Source organism: Lampetra planeri, chromosome 36, assembly GCF_965212315.1.
Source record: "Lampetra planeri chromosome 36, kcLamPlan1.2.h2, whole genome shotgun sequence".
NCBI classification, from domain to species: Eukaryota; Metazoa; Chordata; class Hyperoartia; order Petromyzontiformes; family Petromyzontidae; genus Lampetra; species Lampetra planeri.
Genome location: NC_136142.1, coordinates 3,518,806 through 3,542,602, shown reverse-complemented (window position 1 = coordinate 3,542,602; position 23,797 = coordinate 3,518,806). Strand labels below are relative to the sequence as shown.

At 43.6% G+C, this 23,797-nt stretch overlaps 1 protein-coding gene across 4 annotated transcripts in view; it reads left to right on the top strand.

Annotated features, from left to right (window-relative positions):
• LOC144730696 (ephrin type-B receptor 2-like) overlaps positions 1–23,797 on the top strand; it is a 143,117-nt gene that overhangs the window by 67,144 nt on the left and 52,176 nt on the right. For 2 of the 4 annotated variants that reach the window (XM_078611386.1, XM_078611388.1), the window contains exons 5-8: positions 8,406–8,741; positions 20,217–20,252; positions 22,554–22,678; positions 23,357–23,519. In XM_078611386.1, the coding sequence (XP_078467512.1) occupies positions 8,406–8,741; positions 20,217–20,252; positions 22,554–22,678; positions 23,357–23,519 (660 nt within the window). The remainder of the gene's footprint in view (positions 1–8,405; positions 8,742–20,216; positions 20,253–22,553; positions 22,679–23,356; positions 23,520–23,797) is intronic. The other 2 variants (XM_078611387.1, XM_078611389.1) reach the window with 1 other exon arrangement.

The window sequence follows — 23,797 nt, the reverse complement described above, 5'->3', positions numbered from 1 at the left end:
GTGCACACCATACAGATAACATTAGGAGCACAATCCTCCATCAGCGCAGGTATTGGAAAAGCATTGGGGATTCAGGAAATTACACCATGTGTTTTAAGATGACCCCTTGGCACATTGATCTATCCCCCCCCCCCCCACGAGTCTCCCGTCTCTCTCCTTTCCTTCCACTGAACCCTCCACCCAGTCCCCGTGCTCTCTCCTTCCCCCTCTCCCAGATCTGCCTCTCGTGATTCATCCACACATCGATTGTACTTATCCTAATTGCATCACGCCACGCTGCATTCCTGGACAAAAAATGCCACGGGCGTTCCAATGATGGGTTTTTAAGATTTCTGGCCTTGGCAAAGGAAACCCCAAAGACTTCAAGAGGATAGTATAATTTGTTGGTATTTATTTTAGGTTATCTCCATGCTCAGTAGGCTCCATTTAGGCTTGCGTGCCGTGTGCTTGTTTACAAGGAAGCTGAGCACTTATGAAGAACCATCCATGGGAAATTTGGGTAATTACTAAAAGAGCAAATCTGTGAGAAAATTTTCTCAATGCACTTGCTCGCAACATTCTGATTAACTTAAAGCGAATCAATAATGAGGTGATGGCTCATAATCTCCAATATAAATTACCGAAATAACCTTTCTGAATCTATAACATATCAAATATTACTTTACAGCGCTTTGTCAATACACTTGAATGAAGGCCCATCTACCAGGCTTTGTTAGATATGAAGGATTGTAGGACAACACTTCACCGTGCTGGCTCGTGTGGTCTAATGAAGGGAGGAAAGTCCAGGACCAGTTCAGTTGTCGCACACCACTGATCTTAGCCATAGCCAAGACCGAGTTTGAAGTTCAGTGCCCTAGCCACTGAACCACTGCTGAATGCCGTGTGCATCTGCATCTACCTCTTTGCATTCAAACACCGATCTCTTATCTGAAGCACGTGTTGGATTTTGTTAAGTGTTAAATTATTACTATTGAATATCTGTACAGCATATGCTTTGTATAATATTCATACACATGTGTTTATGCATTGCCATATTGTCATTGCCTTGCCATAACCTTGGCAGGTTGACAATGCCGTATAAAAGCAATTTGAATCGCATAGTGCTCTAAGCAAGGTCGTCCAAAGGAGGCGACAATAATTCGGTAATTTTTTTTTCTCTCCCTGCCATCGCTTTATTAGTGGATGCTTGGGGTGAGAGGGAGGAGGGTGTTGGGAGTGTTGACATTGGGGTGTCTGAGAGGGGGGGGGGTCAACCCCGCACGTTAAAGCAATCATTCCAGACCTCAGACACCATCCTGACAACTCGACAAACACAGTGGCTTGTCCCAGTATCGCACACAATGTGTGTGCGCCCGCGCGCGCCTTGGGCCCTGCTATAAATTTGTAGACGAATCGATAGGGTATCTTTGGCGCGGCTAGATGGGAGAACTAGCACAAATCTGAGACACCGCGCGCACTTTTTGTAATTAGGAATAGTTTCCGCGATAAGACGACGGGTAGAGAGGGAGGATGAAAACGCTGCCAACAGAAGCGGTCGCCAACTGCCCACAGGCGCACCGCGTGAAGGAGGCATTGGCAGTGTTTGAGACATATTAATCGAGCACGGGCGGAGCCTTGGAGAAGGCAGACAGAGCGTTTGATCTCTGTGCGCATGTTTAAGCATCGGCCCCCTCTTGCTCAGGAGTTTCCTCTGGGCGGAATAGTTTTCTCCCGCAGTAATCAAGCAAATTAAAATTATTTCAGTGCAGGACTGCTTTGTAAAAGTTAACTTTATTTATTTATTTATTTTACCAGGTAAAGCCCACTGAGCTACATAGCTCTTTTTGAGACGCGACCTGGCCACAAATGATTGCTCAACGAAGCGGCTTATCACGTGGAAATGTATAGCAGCCACATGCTCTAAATGCATGTTAATTCTAAATGTGGAGGGAAAAACCGGAGGACCTAGATAAAAATCCACACGACCACGGGGAGAGCACGCAAACTCCAAATATATAGGCGTCAGGGTTAGGATCGAACCCGTGATCTCCTTTATACCCAGGCAAAGTAGTTAACATGTTGCCACCGTAGTTGGTCTATGGAAAGACTGGCTCTGAGCTATAATAATGGGAGCTTTTGCAATTGATTCAGGACCATAAAATGAGATAAACACAACCCTGGTGCCTTAACTGTGAATTGAAATGTCTTTCATTATATGCTTGTGAATCCTTCGACTTAAAAGGATTCCGTCAGGTTATAATTGCAGTCATTAACGATCCCTTGCTGCAATTAGGTGTCATTGTTTGACAAGGCGGATAGCAAAAACACACGTTTGTGGAAAACAAATACATTTGCAATTAGGGTTCGATTGTTAAAGGCGGAGTTTTGAAAGAGCAATGTGAACGCGGCAGTTCGATTTAGCTCGCTTAAAATGGATAATTAAAATAAACAACAATAACAAGGGGCGGTTTTACGTAATGCAATTCGAAAGTTGTAGGTCAGGAATCAATTCTTTTTTTAGGTCAACTATCTTCAAAGGGAATGCGACAGAACAGATTATTGGAATGGATTCCGATTTTGTAGTTATTTGGCGCGGTGAAAAACTGCCTCTGAAAAATAAGCGCAAACCCATTTCGCGGTGATTGCATTTTTATTCCATTTCTCAAGGGCGCACCGGGTGGGAGGTTTGTACCTGCTCGTGAATTTCACTACCCTTGCTTGTGAGTGACGGCACAACACAATTTGAGCTGTGCGCAGCAATTAGAGGATGTGGCTTCTGGAGATAGCAATTTGTTTTTTTTTTAAATCCTTTATATTAAGTTCGCTTGCTTGCTTGCGTGCTTGCTTGCTTGCTTGCTTACGACCGTGCAAATCTTTCGGTCGTTTTTTAACCCACTTCCCGTGATCCAATCGAGCTGACATTTTGCACACAGACTCGTTGTGCGAGACAATTAATGTTCGTGAAAAAAAATTCCCAAAATTTTACACTGTTTAGGGAAAACAAATTAAATATTTAATTACCAATTGCTTAATACTGGCCGACAATCATCTGACCCATAGGTGGCAGCCATCTCAAGCCAGAGGACGAGAGGACTCTCGCCGCCACGCATATAAAGGATTTATAGTGAAAAACTTTGTTTTTACGGGTTATACTTATTTGCTTTATAAGCCAATCATTTAGAGCAGCGGTTCTTAACCTTTACTGTAGCCTTGCACCCCATTGGTGCTCAATCGTTAAACCATGCATATTGTTAATACATATTTAGGTTTGATGAAACAAAGCAGTTGTACTGACGTGTCCATGCTGAGTTTGTGTTTTCGACGGTTTGCCTTCTAAAACATTCTCGCCATGTCTCGCACCCCCATAAAGGGCATCTAGCACCCCCAGGGGGTGCGTGCACCCCCCCCCCCCCCCCCCCCCCAGGTTAAGAACCACTGGTTTAGAGGTTTATTTTTTGAGAAGCATTTGCATTTTCCCCAATTGCAATGAATTTTAGTTTTCCTATCGGTATCATTTGAGACGTTGGTATGGATGCATAATCTTAAAATGCCCTTTGGCTTCCAGTATTGATCTAATGCGAAGCTATCTCTGCGAGTAATTTGCAGAGCAGTGAAAACAATGTATGCTCTTCAACCTCTTGACATTAACAGGTCTCCCTATCTCAGTGGACCCTTGCCTTGTTTATTATTGTAATATATAAATATGTTAGAATATATAAATATATAATGACCCCGAGCTAGAGTGTGTGTCATCATGTGGAGATGAAATCGGCACTGTGTTTGTTAGAGTGCGATGTTGAATCACTCCGGTCCATTGTTAACTTATTACCCTTTTTATTTCACGTCTATTATGTAATTGATTGCATTAGAGTCGGTTAGGTGTCTCAGAGACCCAATGCCATTATCAGGCTTCTAAGGTGACGTCTCTAACACTACCAGTTCATACCCAGAGGTGAAATAGAATGAACTTTGCTCTCTTCTACATAGTTCTCACGTAATCTGACGACACAAGTGTTTGCACTCGATTATAACGAAATGAATTGCCACTACGTCCCATACTTTGGTCTCCACATGCAAAAATATTTTTACAAAAAAGTACGTTGTACACAAATCGCCTTGGCTGCTTGTCCCTCTAGGAGTGCATTTATCACTAATTGTGTAATTCAATGTCTCATCAGTAGACAGACTTTCTTGAAGCAACGCTGGTGAACTACATGATGTTAATGAAGGCAAGGAACGCCACCTCTTACATATGGGTTTCATTTAATTTACAATGTATACAATACTGATAATTTTGTGATACATGTTTTGACCATTGACTACATTGGCAAAAACATTTGTCATCTGTTGGCGATGCTCTATTTTTTTATTTTGCATATACGGTAAATCATTTTGATATTACATCTGTTTAGTCAATATATGAATGAGATTATAAAGTATTTCAGCCCATTATTCATCCAGAGTTGATGATGACTGCTGCACTCAGAGACTGGCAACTGCCGTGAGAATGTTGAATTTCCACCACGAGATTGATGCTCATCATGTAGAAGAGAATTGCTGCAACGCATTTTGAGTGCAGCTTATATAATACAATCCTCTTCCATAGGAATGTGGGGATTTTATCGTTGTCCTATATTGAATGGAATTTCGTCGGCACGTAATGTGAAGCAAATAGACCTTGCATCTGATTCGTGCTGCGGCTTGTTTGCTATCCAAACTACAACTAGGGCATTCTGGGACCGTGGCTGTTTTTATTTTTCTTAACCAATCACAAGCATCTCATTCACATTTGACCTTCATAATTTCCCCGAACAAGCTACACATTTTGAGACAGTGCTTAAGCCAATTGGCCCTATGCAAATGCGTGTAATAGCCTTGTGATTAGAGTGTATATGCGCGTCCTCGTTTGAGCCAGACAAACGATACCGTTTTTCATAACAATAGCTTGCATAATAGAAATTCGCGGGTAATCAGACACACTCTTTAGATACTGCCTGCGATATTTTGCCAGCCTCTTTCATTGTGTCGTGTTGATCGCGATTAATTGCGAAATCAGAGTCACATTGCACAATCAGTCCCTGCTTTTCCAGGGCAATTATCTACGAATATGGTTTCCCACAACAAGAGTAATGGTCCCCATTGTGCATAAGTGTAATTGTAAGCTTCATTTCAAGAATGAGACGTTATGCCCCAAGTACGAGATTGGAAACTTTGCCTTGTTGGCAATAAAAAAGATGAACAAAACACACATTTTTGGGCACTTGACCCTGTAATACAATAGTAGAATCTGTACAATGGCATTCATTATATATGTACAATGCAGCAGAGGTGGGACAAAGTCATTGTTATGCAAGTCCAAGTCGAGTCGCAAGTCATCAAATTCATGACTCGAGTCTGACTCGAGTCCAAGTCACATGACTCGAGTCCACACCTCTGCAATGCAGTAAATGAAATTGGTATTTTGTTTCTGGCAAACAATTCCTAATTTTGCATGCCAAAGGAAAGTCGTTTTTTTTTGTCAAATACCGTTGTTAATGAAGAAGCTATGAGACAATTTGGATTTCAATCATGCCATCTAAATGCAAATTAAAATAGAGAAGCTGCGATAACTTTAATTGCAATGCCGACTGAAAATTGTAGTGTGAATATCTGTATAGGACTTTATTGCTGTAGTCAAAAGTGAAGTAACCCAGATGCATTTAAAAATAAACTTTTAATTCCTCAAAGGTCTTGAGATCGACCCCAAGACATGTTGTTGTTGTCCAATAACATTCTGGCAATCATAGTTCTCTACTGACATCACAGTTGTCAATATTCACTCGTTTTAAAGGAATTGATGTGATAAACCAATGAAATAAAGAAGTAAGCATTGGCAGGATGGAGTGATGTTAGAAAAGACAACGTGGTTATGAAAGAGAAATTGCCTCCTGTGCCTCCATAAGAATTTGTTTTGTACTGGTATATATCTCCTGGATCAACAACACTGACAAGTAGAAAATCAAAATTTTAAAAAAATATGCCAAGTGTACAGAGAGATGCATGCTGGGATTATTTCGAGAGGCAAGTGTCCGTCAATATAAATCGGAGACATAGTGACTGATGACAAATAAGTGGGCTTTGCCAGGATAAATCCCTGCAAGGGACAATAGATCGTTAATTTTCGATTTAAAGCTTTCGTGACTGCAGGGATTCATCTTCTTGGTTCTTTCGGTAAAGTCACGTAGAAGGGAAATAATAAAATAATAAAAATTAAACATAATAAAATAATTCTCACGACGTTTCGGCCACAACGCAAGCAGCCGTCCTCAGGTGTAGAACAGGTCTGTCGGAAAGACAACGTCTGAATGCGCATAGACAATAGATCGGTCATGGAGTAGTAAGCCGAACGAGGGAACATGACCGCGGTGGAGAATGGGGCAAGGAAATCTGCTCGTGTGCAAGAGGTGAGGTGGATTATGGAACGATAGGATTGCAGGCTCACGAGCGGTGGTCAGATTGTTGGAAGGCCTTCATGCAGCGTTGGAAACATTATGGCTGGCGACGATACGCTTGCTGCCTGTTCGCACACAAACCCACAGACACAAATGTTTCGTGACCTCGGTGCAATATGAAACGCATTCTTTCTTTTGGTTACATTTTCCACGCGGTGTGCACAAGTTAATGTTTTCCCACAATGCACTGCAGTGTTTTATACAATAGGTCATTGTGAACATGCATTGGTAATTTAGCTGTGTAATTGTAACATCATGAATGAAATGCCATTCTATAAATGGGTTTGTAATATAGTATTTAATTGACGATTAAAAATAATAATCGAGCAAAACAACAACAATGGTTTGTATAAAAGTATTTTTTTTCATATTAATTATACTCATAGCATCAGTTTTGCACTGATGGTAAATGTGAGGTAATAATCATAGTATTGTAATTATTGGTATTCCTTCCATGCAATAATTATATGAAATAAATTGCTTAAATTACGTCGCTTTTAAATATCTATCATTTCGTTAAAAGATAATTTGTAAAGAAATACCTCGTGGTTAAACGCATTATCCAAAGACGCTCAGACTTATAAATTCTAACAACTTTTGTACAAAGTCCATGAAAACAAAATTACGAATATAAAAGTTTTCTGTCATATTTATGCACCATCATCTATATACATTAAATATTCTAATTATTCCACTGGAATATAAAATCATGAACCCCTACGACAAAACACTTGGCAGGACCTTCTTGGCAAAAAATCCATGAGACTCTGAGTCTTTCCTGGGTAAGTACGAATAGAAAGCAATTTTAAGCTTTAAAAAAATAAATTTAATATGAGCACATCACGTAACTTTTAATGATAATGGGGCATAATACGAAACGGCTTCATTGACGATGTATGTTTGTACAATGTTCTCAACAGCCTGATTCATATTGAAGGATTACGATTTAGAGTTCATGACACAAGTTATTTGGATGTTCTAAACGCTGTGTTCATTGTAGAAGATGAGTCTTTGTTGCGCATAGTATTTTTAATTGGTGTGCACAGCGCCTCTAACATTGTGTGATTGGTCTCCACTTACTCCAAGCTAAATGCATCCATTATCAAAGAAGACTTATGAGGTCTATAATTTTGTTATAAAATAAACTGAACTAAATAATTTAAAGTTTGCCCGGTATGATCAGCCATGCATTTTTTTTATTAGGTTTTTGTTGTAAACAGGATCATAAGGCCGTGACAACGTCCAAAGATCAGCCATGCATTTAACAGCACAGTGATAACGTGTGCCTACATTTACATTCCGTTTGAAACATATTCGTGAGGTTACTTCACGTTCAGCTGCCCCTATAAACCCAGAAGTAAAGTCGCGATGGTCAAAGTGTCCCTGTGCTCAAAGCGTTGCCCATCATCACTTCTAGTGACGTGTCCTGCCAATGGAAACTTACATTTCGTAACGGTTTGAATCATACCATTGACCTCTGTCGGTTCTCTAATCCACACATTCCTGACTCCCGGTGTCATTCCCAGCGTGCAAATCTCCACTCTGCTTTGTGCACTTTTCAGTGTCCGTTCAAACTTGAGAATTGCTTTCTGTTTTAAGTTTGTCATCCACCCCCCCACACCTCCGTTTAGCACGGTTGGTTACGTACGGTGCGAAAGAAGTTCAACATATGTACATACGTGCAGTCTCGTTCGTTTACGGCCGTGTTCATGAATATCCGCGAAACTACTGGACATCTGTGACACGTCTGGACATCCGTTAAAAATAGCTTCATAGCTCATCGGATTCCTGACAGGTATCAATACATATTGTGATTCTCATTCAGGTAGTTGCCATGCAGATGCGAGTTGCCTCAGCCGATGCCGCCGCGCTAACCACGTTCGCTCGCTCCCATCTCTGCCCGCTGCCTTCCTCCTCCCCTCCCCTCGATCGCAGGCACCCCGTCGGCTCCGCGGGGCGTCATGTCGAGCGTGAACGAGACGTCCGTGGTGCTCGAGTGGAGCGCTCCCCTGGACTCGGGCCGACGCTCGGACCTGGCCTACAACGTGCTGTGCCGCCTGTGCAGGAAGGACCGCCTGGTGTGCACGCGCTGCAACGAGGCCGTGCGCTTCGAGCCGCGCCAGCTGGGCCTGCGGCAGACGCGCGTGCTCGTGAGCGAGCTCATGGCGCACACGCCGTACACGTTCGAGGTGCAGGCCGTGAACGGCGTGTCGGAGCAGAGCCCCTACCCGCCGCAGTCGGTCGCCGTCAACATCACCACCAACCAGGCCGGTGAGTCCCCTCGCGGAGAGGTGGGTGGGGTCTGTTCCCGTGGTGGCGTTCCTGAGAGCGGTGGGCTCGTAGTCCGTCGTTCGGAACGCGCGCGCGTGTAGGTTTGGGGTGGAGGGGGGCGGGCGGGGAAAGAGGTGAGGCCCCTTGCAGTTGCTCGCTCGTGCCGCCGCTCGTGGATGGAGACTCCACTGCAGGGAAGCTCAAGGGTGCCACTGTGGCGAGATGTTAACTACCTCGCCTGGTATGCAGGAGGTCGTAGGTTCGATCCTGACAGGGACGCCTGCTGCTGTATATTTGGAGTTTGCGTGTTCTTGCCGTGGTCTCGTGGTTTTTCCTCCTCCACATTTAGAATCAACGTCACGCGTTCAGAGTATTCGGCTGCTGTAAATGTCCAAGTGATAAGCCACTTGGTTGAGCTATCATTTGTGGCCACAACGCTTCTGAAAAAGAGCTATAAAGCTCAGTGGGCCTTACCTGGTTAAAAATCATAATATGTTTTCGCTTATCGTTTAGAGAGCTCCGATAGAGGGTATTTTCGCCGAGCCGTCTTCCTAGCTGACCTGACGTCCTGGAAGGGGCGGGAGTAGCCACACACGTGACGCCGTCGCGCACCGACATGCCGGTTGACCGACCATGGTGCCCTACCCATTCACACTGCTCGGAGGACAAAAGGTTTTTAGAAACTTGCCTGTTATTGAGACTGCTGCCACGCAATGAGACAAAATCTCACTGCGAGAAGACCTCTGGATTGCAAGTCCAGTGTTGCTAACGTGTGCATCCAGGCAGGATGATCATGGACTTTATTTATAACCAGTCGGAGGGTCCGTTGAGACTAACTATTTTTCTTTCGAGAGACACATTTGGGAAACATTAAGTGAAATAGCAAAAGTGTGTGATACAAGTTAATTTAGCAAAGGAAGCCAATCTCTGATAATGTCAGAATATTAAGCAGCACATTTCAACTTGGAGCACCGTTTTTATGTTATTTTATTCGTATTTACTTAATCAAATATTTCCACCTGTTTAATCCTTTAAGATGGAACATCTAATTTGCAAAGGTGTCCGAGGTGCCAATTGACATACATTTAGGGTCACACGATGAGAAGCACACACGTTGTTTGCTTTACAGCAACCACTCTTCGCTGGGCAAAAGAGGGTGCCCCGATTCTTTGTTGGTTAAGAGCCGTCTGGAAGTTAACTCGTGGGAAGTTATTTGTTGTTGTCGTTGGGGACAATTCTCTCCCACGATGTGAAAGTACACTGCCCCGTGTTCGAGTGCTGAATGGAACTCCTTGTCGCAAGACACCATGCCAATTGCACAATGAGAAAATAATTTCGATGTAAAGCTTTCGTGACTGCAGGGATTCATCTTCTTGGTTCTTTCGGTAAAGTCACGTAGAATGGAAATAATAAAATAATAAAAATAAACATAATAAAATAATTCTCACGACGTTTCGGCCACAACGCAAGCAGCCGTCCTCAGGTGGAGAACAGGTCTGTCGAGAAGACAGAGTATTCAGACTCCATTCTACGTGACTTTACCGAAAGAACCAAGGAGAATATAATTGTGGATTGTTTCAAAGCAGACAAGCCGCTGACGTTGTTCAGTCGTGGAGCATTATTGTTTGCATATATATTTATAAAACTGCGTCGGTTTCAGAAGGACCTGACATACATTTTGCAGGTCTCGGTTAAGTGTGGTGAAAAAAATATATATTTCTAATCCAGCCACTACGATAGGGTTGGTGGATCGCATAGAGATTGAACCATCATAAATGAGACCACCTATGGGCAAGGAAGCAAGGTGGTTCTTGTAAAAGGTAGTGCAGCATGTAAGTTGTTGACCTTTCTCAGAGGAGTTAGAGTTTCATTGCTTCTTGCTGTGTGGATTCCACCCCCCCATCCCACACAGCCATAAGAGTTTCCTCCCACACAGAGAAATGCCATCGCAAGCAGACATCTCATAAAGAAAAGTCTAAAAACTCAGTCGGGGCTTTCAAGAGTAAATAAGGAAGTATTATTAAGTTAACTTGGACGACTCCATTTCAAATTGCCAAAGGATGGCAGGTCACAAAAGATGCCCCCTTAACGTGAAATGTCAGTCACTCAGTGATTATTAAAAAAGAAACTCGCAATGAGCTTCACGGTGAAGTTGGTGTCACTGTGCAGGTTTGAGTTTTAGGAGACTAGATCCCTGTTTGCTGCAGACTTGTGGCAACCATCCTATAAAACATGAAGCTGTTTTGCTTCTAAAAGTTCAAAAAAAGCGATGATACGTGTCATGAGAACACTTTGCTCTGACTCTGCCGGGGAAGTTTACAGACGCTACATACCAAAGAATACAATTGTGTAAACTTTATAGGGCTTGTATGTGTCATGGGTTTTACATTCCAGCCTGCCTACATTGGTTCCACTAACCCCCAACATTGATTATTTTTTTTGCATACAGAGAAATGTGGTGGATAATTGGCACATAATTGTTTTATTACAATCTTCATAACTTCAGTACTAGAGTTTTGGCAGTGGGTCACTTCACGAATGACTCCACTTCACCTGTATCTTCATGAATTGTTCTGACATCACCAACTCTATGCACCATTTTTAAATATCTGTTTACTCTGTCACAATGCCACTTATTAATTTGGTTCATAATGCATAGGTAGAGCCATGCTTGACACTTGCCTGATGGCTTGAGACTGTGATTCAAGCACATTTAAATTGGATTTTCAGCCGTCATGAGTGTAGATTCACGATAATATTTATTTTAAGAAGTGGCTCTCCTTTTTAATCCACAATTAGTATTATTACTGTCCTCAATAGCATTGCTGTACAAGAGTTAGCAATGGTTTATCAATGGTAATTCATGTTATGTTTCCGTATAGGTGGTTACACTGACATCAATTTAAAACCAGCACAACTCTGGACTCCGATAAGTGGATCTCAATAAAATACACAACAGTGCATTGCACAATAGGAGCTGTGACCGATGTTTGATTCCCAGCCATGGCTGTGCACCCAGAGTGAGTGATATCTGAACTGGCCCTAGGCTTTCATATTTACAAATCCCAGAAAGGAGACAAAGCACTTAAATCCATACACGTTTGTCCCCGTTGGCTTTTCAGTGCAAGACAGCCATAGCTGTGGGGTAAATTTGGACCGAATAAAATATTGAGAGGTTCTATGCGTCATGATATATATATATGCATTCACTGGTACCACTGGATAGACTGGCATGCATAATGCAGGCAGGTATTGTGCCATTTATGTGTTTGTCTTGAGAGATATGAGAATCTATCTCTCTCTATATATATACACACACTTGTAAAAACAATTGGCCAAGTGCAAGTCTGCATTAGATTCCTGGCCATGGACAGCATTGATAATAATTACAACCCAGATTTACACCGGCCCTCCTCTAGGTGAACTCGGCCTTAAATGCATACCTGATGAAAGTGGAGTTTCCAGACAAAGGTGGTTGAGGGGCATTCTGTTCCCACGAGTCCTCTATTGTGCACAGCAGTGGCCCTAATAGGTGCTCATTAACAGCATTTGCCCTGGCAGCCTGTGCTCCTCACTAATAGGCGGGGCTATTTGTTTTGCATGTCGTTTACTGCAGCTCTTTAACCCGCAGCGGAAGCTGGTTGTGTTAAAGCCTGTGCTTGAATGAGGCCAAACGCCTCGTCTTTCATTCGGTTTAATGGCAGTCCTGATCGTATCAATGTGAATGTATGCGTTTCTGTTTAAGTACGAGTTATGCAATAATAGGCATCCATTAATCCTGCTTCTCAAGGCTATTTTTTTTCACTATGTAGTTATTGAAAGCCGTACTTGCAATGCGTCTCTGAATGTGACAAAGTGGTAAAATCGGTTTCTGTTGAGGCGATAGATCGATTATTGCATCACATGACCCAGCAAGGTGGGCAGCAGCCTCGGGAGACCTTTATCCAGCAGTGGAGTGATCATGGCTGCCGATGATGACGACCACAATCTGAACAATGACACCATCATTGCGCGCTCAATTTATACTCCTCTCATCGCTGGTTAGACAATAAAGGAACACATTTTTGTTTCCATCTATCTCATTGATGCTCACCTGCCCTCGCTCTGTTTTCTCAGCCCCTTTTCTCAAAGGGTCTCTAAAATTCACAGCCCATGACAAACGTCTACTCTTCCTGTCGACGCTGTGCTGTTAGCCTCTGAGTTGCGGTGGAGATTGTGCGAGATATATTTGCGGATAATTACGGGGCCCCTTATTCTGGCCAGCCGCAGTTCTGTGTTCTGTTGTCCTTCTCCGCACCAGCACGAGTGTGACAGTTGTCACAGCTGCCCATTGAATGCGTGCCCTGGTTCGGCTCATTTAGCAACACGCTCAAAGCAAGAGGGGGCATTAAGCGCACCACAACTTTGAAATACCGTCTCCAATTTACTACGCGGACCATCGTGTCGGCGGAGTCAGGGGGGTAGTGCTCGGAGCACTAATCGAATGTTGTTACTATTACTTAAAAGATGAAGATATTGGTTGTTCTGCTTGGATGATTTTTCCCCCGTAGTTTATCACGTTTGGGACTCTGCCGTGGTGTAGCGGTTAGTGCACTGGACTTGCAATCCAAAGGGGTCTCCAAGTTACATTTGATTTCTCACTGCTGGCAGTGGAAACAATGGAGCAAGTTTCTGTTACCCCCCACCCCACCGTATCTGTCCACCTAGGAGTGACAAAAGGGTGCACCACAGTTAGTCCATCGGGACAGGCCGAGTATGGTGGGGAAAAGTGCAGATGTCTGCCCAGCACATGTGTGTGTGTGTATCTTGAACTTATTTTGCACCATATTCTTAGGTTTTTTCGGTAAAGTCACGTAGGTAAAACATCAAAATTAATAAAAATAAAATAAAAATCACGACGTTTCGGAGGCAACACAAGTCTCCGTTGCCTCCGTAACGTCGTGATTTTTATTTTATTTTATATTTATTAATTTTGATGTTTTACCTACGTGACTTTACCGAAAAAACCTAAGAATATGAATCCTTGCAGTCACGAAAGCTTCAAATCTAGAATTATTTTGCACCGTTCGTAGCCAACCGTGCTCACCGGAGGTGTAGAGAAAACATGGAAGAGAAGGTCAAATTCCCTCTAGAGCACCCCTTTAGAGGAGGCCTTTCCGCCAGCAGCTGTATGAGCATGCAATTGCAGCGCTGAACCTTTGCCGTTTATTTGGAGAGCACCGTTCCATTGTTGTGACAAGGACAACGTACCCACAATGCAAAGCGACCCTGTTCAAGGCATTTACATCCTGGGTGAGTTGCTGCTTCCTCCATTGCCTCTGTCCACCAGTCTGTGAAATGAGTAGACTGCCCTAAGCCATTTGATGAATTGCTTGTGGTGAGGTATAATGTGGGTATTTTTAACACCCGCAACCTTGGCTGGCAGAGTGTGAGATTTGAGATAAATTTCCCATGAAATATGGAATCTCCAGCACGTACAATGGCACAAATTTCTTTACTTATGTATACTCACGTTTAATCCACACTCGAATTTTTTTTGCATATTTGCAATTAAAAACCCTTATTCTTGACAAATTTAAACCGCATAGTAACCCCTTGTTTTCAATAACCCTTTGTCACGTATAATGCAACTTGTGATTTCCTTTAGGATCGCTATGAATCAGTTCTGTATATCTGACAACAACAATGCCCTTGGTTTATACTCACTGAGTTTAAATAATCTTTAGCTCGACGGCCCTCCATTAGCTTGACATGTTTGACCAGTTTTATTAATTGGCATTTGGCCTTTGGGAAGAAACCCAAGTACCCACAGAAAACCCATGCACACAAAGCTATATGTAGTGCACAGACCTCATGTACAGGTGAATTCAATCCACGCCCTTTAAATCCATCTCCTGGCCACCTTGTAGCCCAGTTGGGTGAGGAGTTTTAAACGTTTGCGAGCCACTCTTTTTTGCCTACAAAGTGCTCCTTTATTTTACGAAGTCTGCAGCAAAACACGCATATGTATACAAAGCACTCGCTTCATGTTTGTGATCGCCCTAAGTAGGTGCTCATGATTACATTACCATCATCATCAACCATGATTAATCAACTGCTGGATGAAGGCCTCCCGAAGCTGCAGCGACCTCTCGTGATTATGGGATGAAGCAATCCGTCCAGCATGAGCGCACAAACTGATTTTACCGCTACACCACCCCTGTGGACGTAGTCTCTAACGCAATCCATTCCTAGGCACCGACATACACAGTGCACCATGTCCGTCATGGGGGGGGGGGGGGGGGGTGTTTAACTATACTTCACCACACTGGTCAGTGCGAATTGGTGAAGGTGGGGTACCCAGAACTGGTTCAGATTTCAATTCAACCCCCCTTCCCCCTTCGTTATCCGTGGCTGGGAATTAAGCTCAAGTTGCTGTATTCACAGCGCAGTAAACTAAAACGATAAAAACGAACTATTTTTACCAGGTAAGGCCCACCGAGCTATAAAGCTCGTTTTCAGAAGTGATCTGGCCACAAAGGATAGCTCAACGATGAGGCTTATCACGTGGAAATGTATAACAGCCAAACACTCTCAACGCACGTTCATTCTAAATGTGGAGGGAAAAACCGGAGGACGCGGAGGAAAATATACGCGACCACAGTGGAGAGACATGCACACTTCAAATATACAGGTGTCAGGATCGGAATTGAACCCACACACCCACGACCTCCTGTATACCAGAAAACGCAGTGACCATCCCGCCACAAAGGGATGGCACACAAATATACAGGCGTCAGTCGGGATCGAACCCACAACCTCCTGTATACCAGGCCTGGTAGTTAACATTTCACCACCACAGTCGTACCACCAACCACTGCAATGCAGACATGATTGAGCCACTTGCCCAGACGACTCTCGCAGCATGTCACAGGCGGTGGCTGGATTGATTGCCCAGTGGTTAGCGAGCTTGTCAATGCGCCAGCGAGCGCAGATGCGATGGGTCAGATACCACAGACGCCCTCGTAACGTTGCCTAGAATTGATAAAGCACGCAATATGGTGGGAAATTGACATTGAAGTCAAGAGTGACATAATCGTCCATACATAAATTCATTGTTTGCCGGTGGAGTTGCCCACGTGCTTATTTGATTAGTTTAAATTAAAAAAAGTCTACGGTCTGAAATGCTTTACACCGTACAAAGGCTCCTTGCAGATTTACCCAGATCTCTTTTGTACTAAATCCTTTTTAATACGGCTGGGAGTTGATCAGCAACGTGTATATGTTCGTGTTGAGGTGTGGGTGAGTGAACCAGCATGGGCGCCTTCAGGAGTAGCCTGGTGAGAAAAAAACGAAATGCTGCCAGTACGTCATCAAAGCATGTGGAGGCAGACTTCGTGGTCTATGGGATTTATTTTGCGTGTTTCACTCGGCGAGAGGAAACCGGGGAACGCAGAGAATCCCCACAAATTAGTGGATGAGGACCCAAAACTTGGCTCGCATAGATATAATGCACAGACCGACTCAATCCAGTAACAGGACCACATCTATCTGTGGACGTGCCTGTTGCTGTGTTGCCTTTTCCTAGCTCCTCACAAGTCCCCTAGCAGCCATATGAACTAAAAACTAAACAGATTTTTTTTTATTTTACAGGGTAAGGCCCACTGAGCTATATAGCACGTTTTCAGAACTTGGTCGCAAATGGTCACTCAACAAAGTGGTTTATCTCGTAGAAATGTCTAGCTGCCACATACTCGAAAACTCAAGTTTCTAAATGTGGCGGGGGGAAAAAATGGAAGACCCGGAGAAAAATCCACGTGGAGAGAGAAATCCGCGTGACCGCATTGAGAACATGCAAACTGAAAATATACAGTTGTGTGAGGGTCGGGAATCGAATCCACGACCTCCTGTATACCAGGCGAGGTATTTAACATCTTGCCACCATGGCACAACACCTGCTATGCATTGGTAGTCACTCATCCAAACGCTAGCCAAGCTCGGCCCTCCTTGGCTTTGAAAGCCGATGAGATTTGGCACATTCAGAGCGGCAGAATGGATTTGGTCGCCTCGTATTTTGAGCGGAGTTTTAGTCTCGTATAAAACCGCAACAGCTTTCAAAAAGATGAAATCGCTTAACGTGAAACGTGCATATTAATTTGTGAGTGACCAAGTTTGTAGTTGCGTCTATGAGTGATGTCTGTGTCGGGTATCTTTTCCACACAACGGATGGAGACTTTTTTTATCTCCCCGTTATTTTTATTTTCATCCGGAAGTGTCTTTATTGCCGGCTTAATTCGTGTGGATTTTGTAGGAAGTGTGGAGTCGTTTTTTGTGTGTGTGTGTGCGCTTGTAGTTGCTATATAAGGGACCCTTACATGGTCCTTTGTCAAACTCCAGCTCGTTACAACTTCACAGTTGCTGATTCAGCCTGCTTGTAGTGTTAAAAGGGTCTCCTTCTGCTCTTCAAACCCTGTGGGCACAAACTGTTAACAGTGCCGCTTCCTCTTTATTCAAGGGCCTCGCGTAAAAATGCTGTTTGTTCAGTCGCCCAATTTACTGGAGCCCTTTTATTCGGAGTGGTTGTTGCTGCTTCAGCCTCTCACCCAGAGTTTGGCAAACTCTGCCAGGAAATTTTGAATGGAGCACACATTGCAGTTTCTCGCAAACATAAATAGAGAGCAGCCCTCAATAGGCGAGGCAGCTTTTAGGTGCACAGTTAGCAAAGCTGCACGGGGCCCTGTAACGGTTGGGTTTCATTTGCACTTGTTCCTTGTTTGTTTCTACGTATGTATTTATGTGCGTTGAACTTCTTTTGCGCTATACGTAGCCAACCGTGCTCATTTGTCAATCCAAATTTGCAGAGAATCAGTGAGTGTTGTTTGGGCTATTATGATATATTTTATAGATATATAACCCATTATTGAGCATTTCGAGTCTATCCGTTTTGGAAGTAAAATAATGCTCCGCAATGCTGAACACGCACAAGGAAGGGTCCCCGACCGCGATGGGAGACCGTTACGGTGAAGCGGATTTCATAGGACAGCGTTGGGGCGTTGTCTGTGGCTTTTGGCGCGCGTTGTTCGGCGGCACGCACAGTGTCGTGTCACCCCCCCCCCCCCCACGTGCCCACAGGGAGCTTCTTTGGAATCGCCAACTTAACTTAGGCCGGAGGAATCCGATGAGCTACGAGGCACTTTATTATTATTATTTTGTTCACAGATGTCCAGTACATCTTTATTGCTGGCTTGATTTCCTCAGTAACTCTCAGCACGTTGCGAAGCTCCCCCCGGGCGCTTCGAGAGGAGCGTCTATCGGACACCGTGCCCAAACAACGCGTGGTGCAAAAGCCAATAGAAGGCAATCGGAAGGTCGCTCTTGCGCTGCCGTGTAACACCGATGCCGTCAGTGGTAATCGAATGCCTCTGCTTCAGTGAGCGCGGTGCACGGGTGCGGCGAGTGTTTTGCTCACGTGTTTTGCTCACGTGGACGACGCTGTCTGCAAGCTGTTAAGAATTGGCCTCGCGCAAAGTAGGTCCACTGCTCCGTATAGCCATTCCCTCTTCTTCAACGCCTTGTCCATAGCCAAAACCTGTCACGGTGATTTTTTTTTTTCACCGTCTGAAATAAAATTGGCACCAAAGACGGACAAAAAAAAATCACCGATTGATATTTCTTGGCCAGAATACAGTTTTTCCATCTGCCAGTAAACATGTCAGATGTTCTATTAATGAACATAATTTTCTTCTAATTAAAGACTTTCCGGTAATTGAACTTGTTAGCAACTGTCAATCAGCCTTTTGTATGGTTAAGTGAGCCTATTATCCCATGCATTCAAGATCAGAGTTGGCATACACGCTTAAGACATTTGCATCTGTCAATAACAACACGTTCTGTTTCTGAATGCTGCATAGCGATCTTGGAAAAGAGTGACACCCTGGGACTTATAATGCAATCATGGACAGGCAGTACAATTACATTTAAGTATTATTTGCCTCTTTTTTTTCTTCCCCCGAGACTTCCCATCGATGTGCTTTTGCATAGACGTTGGCGTTATTCAATGTGGCATGCATGTGTAATATACTAAGATCCCCCGTATAGCCTTAACAGACTGTTGGGGCAAGTGCTGTTTGCGAGCACCTAATGAAGGCCGGCACTGTGGCACACGAGGGGCTGGGTGGCCGACACCACGCCCTGCCGCCTTTGTCTCCCTAGTGGTAGTGTTTGTACATGTCGCACTAGGTACTAATTTGAGGCTGAGTAAACCTAATATACTGATGCACACACACACACCACGATGTCTGAATAATTAGTAACAAAAAAATGTCCTAGATAGACTTTGGTATCTTGTTTCAAAGTTCCACTGAAGGGTTGTAACAACTAACTCACAGCCACAACTTGCTTCAATTTGTTGTTTACTGGATTTCATTTTTTTTATGTTGAATGATGTAATGGCGATTTGAGCCAGCAAGGTGCCACGTGTTAACCAACAGCATAATTGACTTGACTACAGGTACATGAGCTATCTGTGTACAATGTATAATATTATACTGTACTGTAATCGTCATACTATTTCATGGGGCTCGTATTAACGTTTGGGGGTGCCCATCTCTGTAGGTTGCTCAAGGTTTATGATGGAAATTACACACTTGTTTGATAGGGTTAAGTATACAGGAACGATGCACTACACTCAACACACCTTGCCAGGCTGTAGTCAAGTACTGGGCTCATACACTTCATCACATCTGCTGGATTCACTGCGCTGTAAAAATGCATAACGTGTGTACAATTAATCATTCAAACCGCCATTTATTCATTTTAGTTTGAACGCGATGCCAGTAAGATGTGTAAATGTGCTTGCGTTGCTTAGTTGATAATTATTCGGATAAACACTTCAGTGCCTGGTGTGCCTATTAACTCTCATCAAACTGCCATCTGATTTGTTTTTTTGGGGGGGAGGGAGAGGGCGGGTTGCATGGTAAAGTCTGGCAGCAGTTGAGCCTCAAATGGCTCTGCTAGGAGAAACTGGCCCACAGCCTAACAATGTGGGCATCATCACCAGCCAGGCAGATCCACCAAAGAGCATGGACGCCACACTGGGCAGGGGGAGACACACATCGACTTGTGTTTTATGATGTGTGGCATTCTACACGGGCGCTCCGTGCATAAACGTTCCAACCCCTAAATGGCAATGCGTTTGCACCGAGCAGAGGTGTAATTCATATACGTAATTTCGTGACAGATCATTTATACCAATGTGACGTTAACCGTTTGCCAGTTCTAGCCCCCCCCGCCCTCTCTCTTACGTTCTCATTGTTTTGTGTTTGGTGTACGAAGCCACAAAAAAAATTTGCTTGCAATTATTTTCACCACTTTTTTGGTTTACTTTGAATGCTTCTAATGGTACTTTTTTTGCCCTCCCTTTTTTGTTTCTGTTGTTATTTGTATTCATGTTCTCGGCCCATCGTACCCGCCATTATTGTTCATTTGATCATATAGTCATTCTTGGACCTCATCTGGGAGAGGAATCTGAAGGTAATGGACTTTACATTGCTTCCAGCTAGAATGCTCCTGCTGCTTCTTCGACGTGTGCATAGACAAACATAACTTCTCTCCAAACCAGGGATGATTTTTACGTGTACACACAAGTAAAACTTAAGGGGACTGTTTGCAGTGGTGTGCAAGCACAGGCAGACACGTGATTAACTCTGTTTTAAAACATGCATGCATATTTGCAATTAATTTTGAAAGTGTTGTTAATATGCAGTGCTTGAACCATTTAAATGGCTTCATGTTGTTTTAGGCTGTTTTATTTTAATATATAAAAAAAGTACATGCATGTCTGGGCTTATAAGAAGTGTTGTTTTTGATTTCCTGTAAATATATATTTTTATATTTTACAACACTAAGCTGTGGCGTTTTTTGTATAAGAATTAGCTAAAAAAAATAAAATATGGTAATTGATAAATGGTGATTACAATTACGTTTACTTTCATCCCATGTATTATGTCAAAGGAAGTTGCAGTCCTGTTAGGCTTTGCTTGATTGGAAACAAATAATGTATCTGCCGTTGCTGTTGGTATTCTAAGCTCAACATATTGACTGCCTGTCTTAATATATGTTGGCATCATGCATGTATATACAATATAGAATTTTGCCATTACTGGTTTCTATATTTAACAAGGTAACAAGCGGCATTCTTTCCCATTAAAATTATTCATTTTCAACACACTCTTGGACCACCCATCGTATCTTTTGTTCCCTTCCAGTGGGGATTGGCATGTTACATTTAGATTTGAAAACACTCATATGGCAAGACGAAAATCATAATGTTCCAAAAGCATCTGTGGTGGGTATTCCCTATCGATGGCCTGGCATAATTTAATCTTGGCAGGGCTAAGCAAAGCTTTGCAGAGCATTTTGGGATTGTGCGCTGGCATAACTCGCTTTGCAAAGCCCTATAATGTACCCCACCTGTCCTCTGGATAAATGACAGAATCTAAGCGCAAGTTCATTAACCGGTTGCCTCACGTTTGAGAAAACTTTAATCCAACAACTGTCGCTGTCTGCCTTATTGATTGCCCTCTTGCCGGCATGGCTTAGGGCTCAGTATGTGCTTGGCATGACTGAAGATGCCTCCCTTTCCACTAGGCTGGGGATGAGACGAGTTAGTTTGAAACGTAGTGCGGCAAATACAATTGGAGATGGGGGGGTGCAAACAAATAAGGTGGCAACACGTTAAGCCGCCGCGATTATTTTGCTGGCTGTAGGCGTTTAGTGTTTGTCGGTTTGTGTTCGTACGTCGTTATTTTTAAAAGCCAAACTTTAAACACATGCAGCGGTTATTTTCCAAGACAAATAATAAAAAGTGCAGGTGTTAAACGTTTTTCGTAATGTGATACAATTTTTGGACGTTAGTAGGTGAATGATTTTTCGAATGTCTGAATGTTACTTGGAAACGAGGTCACAGATGTTTACGTTCTATTATTGCTTTTAATTTTCACTCGTTTTCCATATAGAGTAGCACACAATTCTAATGGACAGCAATTTTAATTGTGCGTTCATAATAACGTGTAGCATTGTACCAAATAAAAATCACAATCTGCCTGTAAATGGATTTTTTTTGTTAAATGTTAACCTAAGTGAATTCCATAAACCTACTTAATGGCGTGCTAATTTTAAGGAGCTGTCGTGGTTTTGTTTTTGCTTTGCCTGCACTGTGCGGTTCTTCAGAATGTAAACAAAAACGTGCGTTTTGCATTAATCATGCTTCTCACCTTTTGCCGCCTCGCTGCATAGCAGCAAAATAAATAAATAAACACCCGGGGGGTGCGGAGGTGATTGGAATTGAATGATCAATTGATGAGAAGGGTCAGGGAGTTATTTTTTTGGGATCGCAGACCAAGTTGGCTTGCTTACGCGAATGCCATTTAGCAGGCACGACTACACATCAGGCCGGTGCAGAGCATTAATGCGTTGGTCGATTTTGTTCATCATTAGAATCCCATTGAGAGTAAGCGTTGGAGGAGGAGGGGGGGGGCTTTAAAGGGTGGTGGAGTGAAGAGAGCGGTGAGGAAGGTGGGAAGAGAGATTAGTTTGTTTTTATTGGTCATGAAATAAAAAAAAATGCAAACATTCGCGCGGGAAACATAGGTCACAAACGCCGGAGAGAGATTAGTTTGAATGTAATAATGTTGGAAATATATAATCCTTTCTCTTTCACTCTTCTGCTGCATTCTTCAGCATCTGTGTCAAATTGCGTAGGAAGTGCTATCGGATTTTCTTTGTAGACAGCCCACCGATGGTGCGTGTGTGTCTGTGCGCGTGTATTTTCAGCTCCCTCTTCAGTTCCCATAATCCACCAGGTGACTTCAAGTGTGACCAGCATTACACTGTCCTGGCCACAACCTGAGCAGCCAAATGGAATCATTCTTGACTACGAATTACGCTACTACGAAAAGGTAAAGGTAGATAGATATGTATTTACATTAAAAATTGTTAAACAATACGATTGCTTTTGATGTAGATATAACATCGAATAACACATTTACATGTTAAGATGCTTTCCATTATCATTCTTGCCATCATGATTCACTCTCATCGCGTTAAAATCGTAGTGTCTCCCTGCTCAAATGAGCAACGGGATGACGTTCCTCTCAGCGGTGGAAGTTCCTCATCTAAATCTCAGCGGTTGAGCTGCATAGGACAACCGCAGGCGGCTTCTTCAGGAGCCGGCTTGTCCTATTAGTTGGAGCGAAAGGTTCAGCTTCGTAGCGAAGAGCGCACGGCACAAACCCGAGAATGCAGCGGAGAGCTCCACGGCTTCAACCGCAGTCGTACCGCCGCAGTTCCTGAAGAAAGTGCTCACGTTCTGGCACTGCTGATGGACTTTTCTTTTGCACGATGCGCAAAGTCTGAGCGCGTTTTACTGATTTATTTTTGTTGTTCGAAACTTACTTTTTTTATCTCCCCGGCCTGTGCTATTATTTTGTTTTGATGGTTGCTTCCCACGATTAGTCTTTGCAGCTTGATCATTGAGATAATAAGGAATGCGATTAAGATGATGATAGAAATAAGTCGGCAGAAATGTGGCTTGCTGTTGACTAACGCCCCCTCACTTGTTATCACCCTCGGGACAGAGCCAGGATGAGCGCAATGCCTCGTTCATGAGGAGTCAGACCAACACGGCCCGCGTGGACGGACTGCAGCCTGGCACCATCTACGTGTTCCAAGTCCGCGCTCGAACGGTCTCTGGCTTTGGCCGCTACAGCGGGAAGATGTACTTCCAGACCTTGGAAGAGGGTAAGTGTCAGCCTCGTCAACTCTTTATGTACGTTGAACTTCTTTCGCGCCGTACGTAGCCAACCGTGCTCATCGGAGGTGCGGGTACTTACTCGCATGCCGCATTTAACACCTTCTCCTGCCCTTTCCTGTACTCGCCTAAGTGCTGCTCGTTATCAAAATCCCTCGGTCAGCGGCTGGAATGGGACGACAAGTTGGAAGTGCGCAATTATTCACGAGCGGTGTCACATGATCGACAGCAGTTTCCCCCCCCCACCCCCCTACCCCCCCTACTACTT